This window comes from Pan paniscus, chromosome 20 (genome assembly GCF_029289425.2).
Source record: "Pan paniscus chromosome 20, NHGRI_mPanPan1-v2.0_pri, whole genome shotgun sequence".
In the NCBI taxonomy this organism is placed as follows: Eukaryota; Metazoa; Chordata; class Mammalia; order Primates; family Hominidae; genus Pan; species Pan paniscus.
In genome coordinates, this window is record NC_073269.2 from 62,336,917 (window position 1) to 62,347,443 (window position 10,527).

Below are 10,527 nucleotides of genomic sequence, written 5' to 3' on the forward strand. Positions count from 1 at the left end.
GTCAGAATCTTTCCAGTTTCTCCTCCTCCCCCGTGGAGAATCTTGACCTCATCTCCAAGTGGAAGCAAACTCTGCTGTGCTCATTTCTTTTAAAGATACCTTTAGCTGGGCGTGGTGGCACACGCCTGTAATCCCAGCTACTCGGGAGGCTGAGGCAGGAGAATCGCTTGAACCCAGGAGGTGGAGGTTGCAGTGAGCCGATATCGTGCCATTGCACTCCAGCCTGGGCAACAGAGTGAGACTTTGTCTTGAAAAAAAATAAAAAATAGGCTGGGCGTGGTAGCTCACGCCTGTAATCCCAGCACTTTGGGAGGCTGAGGCAGGTGGATCACCTGAGGTCAGGAGTTTGTGACCAGCCTTACCAACATGGAGAAACCCCATCTCTACTAAAAATACAAAATTAGCTGGGCACAGTGGCACGTGCCTGTAATCCCAGCTATTCGGGAGGCTGAGGAAGGGAGAATAGCTTGAACCTGGGAGGTGGAGGTTGCAGTGAGCCGAGATCACACCATTGCACTCCAGCATGGGCAACAAGAGCAAAACTCCATCTCAAAAAAAATTAATTAAAAAATAAAGATACCTTCAATCACACCAGACACTTTCCCCGCCTCCGCTATTATTCCTCTCTCAAGCCAACAGATACCACGTGGTCTAAGCCCTTCGCAGGAGTGGACAAAACAGTGGCCCGTCAGGAAGGAATAAAGGAAACTCCAGTTAATGCTGCTGAACCTTCTCCCGCTGTTCCACTTTCCTCGAGAGAAGCAGACTCGCTCTATTCCCCGCCTCTTGCAGGTTGGTAAAGTGTCATCTCACCGCCGCGTGCTGTGAGAGTCTGTCCTGCGTGATCTCGAGGAGCAGACACCTGAAAAGCCTGGATCTCACGGACAATGCCCTGGGTGACGGTGGGGTCGCTGCGCTGTGCGAGGGACTGAAGCAAAAGAACAGTGTTCTGACGAGACTCGGGTAACTTCCTGGGGCGCCTCTTTGCGGGCCGGGCTGGGAGGAGGTGGGGGACCCCAGCATGAGGTTGCTTGAACAGGGATGATGATGATCTGGTTTCCATGAGTCCCTCAAGTTAGATGGAGTGCAACCTTCGCAGCACCACAGATCTGGGTGTAAGTTCCAGCTCGGCTCCTATGGATGAGACGGATAAAGTGGCAAATGCTTGGGAACAAGGTCTGGAGGTAGAAAACTCTCAACTGCCGATTGAATGACCCCTGCGTGCTAGTCCTGGTGCTAAATGGCGGAAGTATGGAAGTGAAAAGACCTTTGCGTTGTAGTGTGAACAGTCTAGAGACAAAGACGGGCAGAAAGCAAGTGATTACCCGAGTGGTCCTTAAAACTTCAGTGAGCATCAGAGGCAGCCGGGGGCTTAAGACAGAGCTCCAATATAGTGGACTATGGTTCAGCCATAAAAAGAAAAGTGCTGAGGCCGGGCACAGGGGCTCACACCTGTAACGCCAGCACTTTGGGAGGCCGAGGTGGGCAGATCACTTGAGGTCAGGAGTTCAAGACCAGCTGGGCCAACATTGGGAAACCCTGTCTCTACTAAAAATACAAAAATTAGCCAGGTGTGGTGGCGCATGCTTGTAATCCCAGCTATTCGGGAGGCTGAGGCAGGAGAATCACTTGAACCCAGGAGGTGGAGGTTGCAGTGAGCCGAGACCACACCACTGCACTCCAGCTTGGGTGACAGAGTGAGATTCCATCTCAAAAAAAGTGAAAAAAAAAAAAAAAAACGTGCTGATACGTTCCACCACATGGATGAGCCTTGAAAACGTCGTGCTGAGTGAAAGAAGCCAGCCACAAAAGGTCACCTGGTATATAATTCCATTTGTATAAAATACCCAAAACAGTCAAATTCGTACATAAAGTAGAGGGGTTGTCATGGCTAGAGGGAATGGGAAGTAGAAGGGGGGCAGCTGAATTGGTATGGGGTTTCCTTTTACGGTGATGGAAATATTCTGGAAGCTAGCAGAGGTGGCTGCAGCGCACTGTGAACTACTCTAGAATGGAATGTTTACCATGTGTGAGCACTGACCATGCACTAGTCTTGTATGTGTGCTGCTTATAACCCTCCATGGCACTAGGGGAAGTCACATTCCTATTGTGTTGAGTAAGAGGCTTTAATCTGGACACCCCTCCCCTTTTTTTTTTTTTTTTTTTTTTGAGACAGAGTCTTACTCTGTCACCCAGGCTAGAGTGCAGTGGCACAATCTCGGCTCCCTGGAATCTCCGCCTTCCGGGTTCAAGCCTCAGCCTCCCGACTAGCTGGGACTACAGGTGCCTGCCACCATGCCCGGCTAGTTTTTTTTGTATGTTTAGCAGAGACAGGGTTTCACCGTGTTAGCCAGGCTGCTTTTAAACTTCTGACCTCAAGTGATCCGCCGGCCTCAGCCTCCCAAAGTGCTGGGATGACAGGCGTGAGCCACCGCACCTGGCCGGGACCCTTTTCCTTCTTGAAGTCACACATTGTTCTTCAAGCTCATCACACCTTGGTTCTCTGTCCCCTCAACTTCTTTCTACGTGGTCATGTCCCTTCTTTAGTTCCTCTTCGATCTAGCTTTGTGTTTTATTTTTATGATTTTATTAAACTTTATCTTATTTCTTATTAAATCAAGGCTTACTTATCTTACTATAATACCATCACTCATCTTTTAGCTCCATGTTCTATTTTTCTTTCTCTGTCTTTTTTTTTTTTTTTTAAGATAGAGTCTTGCTCTGTCCCCCAGGCTGGAGTGCAGTGGCACGATCTCAGCTCACTGCAAGCTCCGCCTCCCAGGTTCACCCCATTCTCCTGCCTCAGCCTCCCAAGTAGCTGGGACTACAGGTGCCCGCCACCACGCCCGGCTAATTTTTTGTATTTTTAGTAGAGACGGGGTTTCACCGTGTTAGCCAGGATGGTCTCAATCTCCTGACCTCATGATCTGCCCGCCTCGGCCTCCCAAAGTGCTGGGATTACAGGCATAAGCCACCGCGCCTGGCCTGTTTTTCTGTCTTTTAAATGTAGTGTCTCCCTTAGCCTTCTGTTCTGGGGTGTGTCCACCTACAAACACTCCAAGCTTCACTGAACCGCATTCTGCACCCTCTCGGCACCTGCACTTTGGTAGCTGAGAATCGCAGGATCAAAACAGGCAATGGCGAGTTGCTGTTGTGTGCAGTCAGGGATCATGGATGTAAATTTGTTTTCCCAGCATTAGTTGTCTGGTCCACTCGTTTTCCCCACCACCTGAGTCAATTTCACAACAATTCATTCCCTGGAGACATGCGCACCTACCTTGTTCTACTGGGTGCTTAACAAATGACCCCTACCCCTTCAAATAATATAAAATCATTTACTAGGAAAGCCCTAAATCTTCTATCAAGAAGCCAACTATGATCTGCACCAGTACACACTTCCTTCTGTAACAATAAAGAAAGCATGGCTGGGTGTGGTGGCTCATGACTGTCATCCCAGCACTGTGGGAGGCTGAGGGGGGTGGATCACCTGAGGTCAAGAGTTCGAGACCAGTGTGCCAACATAGCAAAACCCCATCTCTACTAAAAATATAAAAGTTAGCCGGGCTTGGTGGCAGGCACCTGTAATCCCAGCTACTCAGGAGGCTGAGGCAGGAGAATCACTGGAACCTGGGAGGCGGAGGTTGCAGTGAACCGAGATCGTGCCACTGCACTCCAGCCTGGGCAACAGAGCGAGACTCCATTTCTAAAAAACAAAAGCATCCCTGCGGTAGTTAATTTAACCCATGTTAATCAGAGGTTAGTTTCCTCCACGTTGGGAATCCCACAATCGTCCGTGTGCAGCACCTTATACCATCACTGATTTACCTCTCCCTTGCCTCTATCCTCAGCCTCCCTACTGGATGTTTTGTCTTTATAAATGCTTAGATATTATTTTAGAAGCAAAACGAAAAATAAGCATTCAATCTTATCTCACCATCTCGCCATAGGTGGCTAAAACAACTTGAGCTGCATCTCATTAACTTTTTATTCTATCATAAGAATTCCAGCCGGGTGCAGTGGTGCACGCCTGTAATCCCAGCACTTTGGGAGGCTGAGGCCAGTGGATCACTTGAGGTCAGGAGTTCAAGACCAGACTGGCCAACATGATGAAACCCCATCTATACTAAAAATACAAAAATTAGGCATGGTGGCAGGCGCCTGTAATCCCAGCTACTCAGGAGGCTGAGTCAGGAGAATCACTTGAACTGGGGAGGTGGAGGTCACAGTGAGCCGAGCTCGTGCCACCACACCCCAGCCTCAGCGATAGAGCAAGACTCAGTCTGTGCATTTTGGATTTTTTCTTTTTCAATCTAGAATGATTAGGACATGTAAAACCTATATACCCACCACCTAATTTAAACAATCATTAGTATTTTAGTATATCTGGTGAACGATTTCAGAGCAGCTTACGGATTTTGACATCCACCCCAAAATAACCAGAGTGCTCCCTTCAAAATAGAACACGCCTATAAAATGCCATTATTATATTCAATGAGGTCCCTTGGCTTTCTGTTGCTCTTAAGATGAAATTCTAAACCCTTAGTATGACGTAGGTGCCCAGCCTCCGCTCTCACCACTGTCTGGGACTCTGTTCTAGCCATCTAGTCATCTTTGTTTCTCAAATGTGTCTCCTTCTTTCCGCAAGCACAGTGTACAGGTGATTTTTTTATATCAATGCATATGTCAATATGTCCTTCCGCCTTCTCACCTTTCTTCAGGTGCAGTGTTGCTTTCTCTGCAGGTCTGTGTTCCTTGTTATGTTCCCTTGCTACAGGCACTCTCAGCCTTTCTTTCATTGTTTTCCACAACTATAATTTGAGTTACCCACCATCTCTCAAAGTGAGAACCAAGCACGGTAGCCTCACCTGGGAACTCGTTAGAAATGCAAATATTTGGCTGGGTGCAGTGGCTCATGCCTGTAATTCCAGCACTTTGGGAGGCTGAGGCAGGTGGATCATGTGAGGTCAGGAGTTCAAGACCAACCTGGCCAACATGATGAAACCCTTTCTACTAAAAATACAAAAAATTAGCCAGGCATGGTAGCACGCGCCCATAATCCCAGCTACTTCGGAGGCTAAGGCAGGAGTATCGCTTGAATCCCAGAAGTAGAGGTTGCAGTGAGCCAAGATTGTGCCACTGCACTCCAGTTTGGGCAACAAGAGTGAAATGCTATTTCAAAAAAAAAAAAAAAAGGCGAACATTTGGGTCTTTCATCAGAACAACTAAACCAGAAACTGGGAGGCAGAGCCCACCAGTTTCATTTTTTGTTTGTTTTTGTTTTTGTTTTGTTTTGTTTTGTTTTCCCAAAGAAAAAGTATCAAGGTCAAATTCATACGGGTTGAATGAAGGGTCCATCATCGATCTTTGGGGTTATTTTCTGGGTGTCGTAACCCTGCAGGTTGAAGGCGTGTGGACTGACTTCTGATTGCTGTGAGGCACTCTCCTTGGCCCTTTCCTGCAACCGGCACCTGACCAGTCTAAACCTGGTGCAGAATAACTTCAGTCCCAAAGGAATGATGAAGCTGTGTTCGGCCTTTGCCTGTCCCACGTCTAACTTACAGATAATTGGGTAAGTCCCCAGCAATTGTCTTCTGAGATACAGACCTGCTTCTGTTCCAGGCTTGTTAGCTGGTGGAGAAGCAGTTTATGGGAAAAGTTGACGTCATACCTTGGGAGCCACATTTTACTCCATTGGTGAGTGCCCACTACGTTCTGGGTACCATGCTGGATGCTGGAGATACAGGAATATGGGAGATAGAGGCCAGGTGCCTGATATCTTGGAGTTCACTTCTGGGTAGGTTGGGAAGGGCACAGAAAGAACGTTATAAATGTTTATGCTGAAAAAACTAGAATTGCTGTATGATCCAGCAATCTTACTTCTGAGTATGTTACCCAAAAGAATTAAAAGGAAGATCTCAGATTTCACACCCATGTTCATAGTGGCATAATGCCCAATAATAGCCAAGAGGTGGAAGTAACCCAGGCGCTCATGGATGAAAGGATAAACAGAATGTGGTGTATACCAACAATGGAATTGTATTCAGTCTCAAAAAGAAAATTCTGACACATGCTACATGATGGAATCTTGACATGCCGAGTGGAATAAGCCAGTCCTAAAAAGACAAATACTGTAGGATTCTACCTCGAAGAGGTACTTATAAGAGTGAAATTCATAGAGACAGAATGGTGATTTCCAAAGGATTGGGGAGTTGTGTAATAGGTGCAGAGCTTTAGTTTTGCAAGATGAAGAATTCTGGCGATAGATGGTGGTTGTGATGCTTGCACAGCCGTGTGAATGTAGTTAACAGCACTGAACAATTCACCTAGCAGAAAGTTTCTTCAATAGCTCACACACATCATTTCAGCTTCCCCTCTCATTCAGTCCTTGTACAAGTCTGGAGGGCTGAGTTGATGGAGTTCACAGAAGTTCTTCAGGACCATCTCTTAAGACTAGAAGTTTCTTTCATGACAAAGTGGCAGTTCACTGATGTCTTCAGTGTTTAGTGGTAGAAAAAGCATTTGTCATTTAGGACCTCATATCCGTAGACAAACAGGAGTTCAGAGACTTCCCTGAGCATGAAGGAACACAGTTGTACTTGAAGGGAGTAAAATCTTGACCAGAGAAATATACAGCTGGCAGCATTGATAGCCCATTTGAGGTTGGTTGTGGTATATTTATTTATTTTATTTTAAGTTTTTTGAGATGGAGTCTCACTCTGTTGCCTCCAGGCTGGAGTGCAGGGGTGCAATCTTAGCTCACTGCAACCTCCGTCTCGCAGGTTCAAGCAATTCTGCTGCCTCAGCCTCCTGAGTGGCTGGGATTATAGGTACGTGCCACCACGCCCAGCTAATTTTTACATTTTTAGTAGAGAAGAGTTTTCACCAGGCTGGTCTCAAATTCCTGACCTCATATGATCCACCAGCTTCAGCCTCCCAAAGTGCTGGATGACAGGCATGAGCCACCACGCCCGACTTCCTTGTGGTATATTTATATCAATAGAAAATTTCTCAGTTGAGTAACTGTTTTCTCCAGTATGGTCCAGCTGATGGCAGTTGAGTTTATCCAGGGTTCAAGTTATGGCACATGGGTATAACCAGGAAGAAGTCAAGAGTGGCTGTGGTAGACCCTGGAATCATAAGAAGAAAGTAAAGACAGGATGGGGAAGGTGAATTGAGAAACATGGCTCAATGAATCTGGGAGTCTTGGTTTGGTCAGGACTGTTACAGTGACAAAATGAGCTGAAAAGGTGGAGTGTTGTTGAAAGAATGTGTTTATATCCTTGATTTATGAGGCACTATAGCTGTTGACAAGATCAGTGGTGACTATGGGACTTAGTAGTTGAAGTAGGATAGAAGTCAGACCTGGATTTACTGATTGACCTATTATGGGTCTATTTCCCCATCTGTGAAATGGGGGTGGTGCTATGTATCTATTTAAATATGTTTATTTCTCCTCTAGTAGACTGTAAGCTTGGTAAGGGTGGGAAATTTGCCTTGTCCATCCCTATATGGGAAGTCCTCATTTAATGTCATTGATACATTCTTAGAAACTGTGACTTTAAGCAAAACGACATATATTGAAACCAATGTTTTCTCGTTGTTATAACAATGACTCTGAAGAAAATGACGTTCTTCGAGAATCTGCTCTAGTAGTTTTGCTTAAAGTCACTGTTTCCAAGAACCTATCAATGACATTAAGGGAGAACTTACTGTACCTCCCCAAACCCTATAACAGGACCCGGCACAGAGACTCTGAGGAAGGAATTCATGGATGGACTGAAAGGTCATGCCTGCATCTTAGGACTGTTAGGACTGTTGTAAGGAACAGATGCCTTTAAAAGCTCAGCATAGTATCTGACATGTCCAAGTTTTTTTACATGCAGAGAATTACTTTTATTCTATAGGGAACATGCTACTGTTATCAAGCAAAAGTGGCTCACTGCCTGATGTGCTAGAGGCCAATACTGTGACACTGGAGATTTGTCGGGGAAAAAAAGCCCTATATTGCAGGTCAACTCACAAGGAGACAGGAGTCAAGCTCAAATCTGTCTCCCCATGCTGGCTTCAAGGCAGTATTATTATTAGAAAAGGTTCAGGGAGTAGATCTTGAGATTAGTAGGTGATTGGAAGAAAAGAGCAGATCTTAGAAAGTCACTGGGCATGCATAATTATCTATTCATGCTACATCATGGGTTGCATGTGCCAATTTAGGGAGAGTTAGTATAAAACATGGTGGAAATTCAGGCTGTGACATCAGCAAGCTCATTCTGTGCAAACTCCAGTCTGCCATACTTTTTCTAACCGATTTCAGCCAGTTCTTTCATAAGTAGAGGGGGAGTCTCCATGTTTCAGCAAGCTGTTTCTTTTCTTGTCTGCCATCCTACAAACTCAATAATTTGTTAGTCATTGGTTTAACTCTTTGGGGCACGTTCCTTAAGAGTACAAGAAAAGGTTTGAGATCCTTGATGAGGCTACCAGGAATTTTGAAGAAGGGAGAAGAGTCGAAAGCAACGTCTCAGTAACGAGTCCTCTCTCTGCCTCCCCAGGCTGTGGAAATGGCAGTACCCTGTGCAAATAAGGAAGCTGCTGGAGGAAGTGCAGCTGCTCAAGCCCCAAATCGTAATTGACGGTAGTTGGCATTCTTTTGATGAAGATGACCGGTACTGGTGGAAAAACTGAAGATACGGAAACCTGCCCCACTCACACCCATCTGATGGAGGAACTTTAAACGCTGTTTTCTCAGAGCAAGCTATGCACCTGGGAGTTCCTTCTCAAAGATGGAGAATGATTTCTGATTCTCACAAAGCCCTCAATGGTAGTGATTCTTCTGTGTTCACTATATGTTGGTTACTGGATTTGAAGGCTAGAGACCTTCAAGTGATAGGACTCAGTATCTGTGAAATGTCCGTCATATCTCAGAGCATATAGAGGGAATTAAATAAACACAAAGCATTTGGAAAAGTTGTCAAGTGGTTTTCTTAACTAGTGGGGATATGGTTTAGGAGCAGAGAGGTTGGGAGGACCTAGATCTTCAAAAGCAGCCCCTGAATTTGGGTACCACAACTAGTGGTGGTTTTTTGTTTTTTGTGGGTTTTTTTTTGTTTTGTTTTTTGGTTTTTTTTTTTTTGAGATGGAGTCTTACTCTGTTGCCCAGGCTGGAGTGCAGTGGCACGATCTTGGCTCACTGCAACCCCTGCCTCCTGGGTTCACACCATTCTCCTGCCTCAGCCTCCCAAGTAGCTGGGACTACAGGCACCCGCCACCACGCCCGGCTAATTTTTTGTACTTTTAGTAGAGACAGGGTTTCACCATGTTGGCCAGGATGGTCTCAATCTCTTGACCTCGTGATCTGCCTGCCTCGGCCTCCCAAAGTGCTGGGATTACAGACGTGAGCCACCGCACCTGGCCAACTACTGGTTTTTTAAAGCACATACCTGAATACCAAAGGATGGTGTTACTGTCACTCAATATCTGAACTATAAACATAAAGCCGAATTTATTCCTTAGTGTAATGAAAAGCTGGTCTACCACAGTCTCTCTGAGTAGAGCAGACTTCTGATCTTTGCGGGGAGGAATTTGGGGAGGTACAGAATGAGGCTGAACCTTGAAGGTGTAAGTTGGCCTGTGGTTACTCAGGTGAGGCTGATTGGTAGAGGTGTGTTCATCAGAGTGCGTCCCTTCTGACTGGCTGAATTTCCAATGCAAAGGGCAGCTGTTGGTTGCTTGCAAAAGCATGTTCACTGAGGTAAGTTGTCTTGGATCCATTGAATGGATTTAAACCTGTCTAGGTAGCTACTTATTACCATGGCTACAGAACCATCAGTCTATTCCTAGAAGAGTGGAAAACTCTTATATTCTTACCAAAATATACTTCTTATGATTTCTTGTATTTATTTCTCTCATCCATGATGACGATGATGAATGATGATGATCTAACACAGCCCTGTATACCATGCCCTGTCCTAAGCAGTATGAATTAACTTATTTGGTCTTTACAACATCTTAGAGGTAAGTATATTTTTTGCTTCCATCTTACAGATGAGGACATTGAGGTGCAGAAAATAATGCACAGCAAGGCCGGGCGGGGCAGCTCACACCTGTAATCCCAGCACTTTGGGAGGCTGAGGCAGGCGGAACACTTGAGGTCGGTGGTTCGAGACCAACTTGGCCAACATGGTGAAACCCCGTCTCTACTAAACATACAAAAATTAGCCCCGTGTGGTGGTTCATGCCTGTAATCCCAGCTACTCGGGAGGCTGAGGCAGGAGAATCACTCGAACCCGGAAGGCAGAGCTTGCAGTGAGCCAAGATCATGCCACTGCAATCCAGCCTGGGTGACAGAGCGAGACTCCATCTCAAAAAAAAGAATGCACAGCCAATAAGTAGCAGAGCTGCCATTCAGACCCAGGAAATCCATTTCTGGGGTTCATTCTACTAATTGAAATGTTGCCTCTACCATACAACCACCTTCCACGAGCCATTCACTGTACTGTGTGTAAACCTATAACTCCAGCAGCCCCTTTCAAA

At 45.8% G+C, this 10,527-nt stretch overlaps 1 protein-coding gene across 1 annotated transcript in view; it reads left to right on the plus strand.

Annotated features, from left to right (window-relative positions):
• The window catches only part of NLRP5 (NLR family pyrin domain containing 5), a 63,688-nt gene extending 53,939 nt beyond the window's left edge, over positions 1 to 9,749 (plus strand). Inside the window, exons 14-16 of the mRNA XM_003809864.5 lie at positions 793 to 963; positions 5,399 to 5,569; positions 8,547 to 9,749. Coding sequence (XP_003809912.3) covers positions 793 to 963; positions 5,399 to 5,569; positions 8,547 to 8,679 — 475 coding nt within the window. The 3' untranslated portion in view covers positions 8,680 to 9,749. The remainder of the gene's footprint in view (positions 1 to 792; positions 964 to 5,398; positions 5,570 to 8,546) is intronic.
• The last annotated feature ends 778 nt before the right edge of the window (positions 9,750 to 10,527 follow it).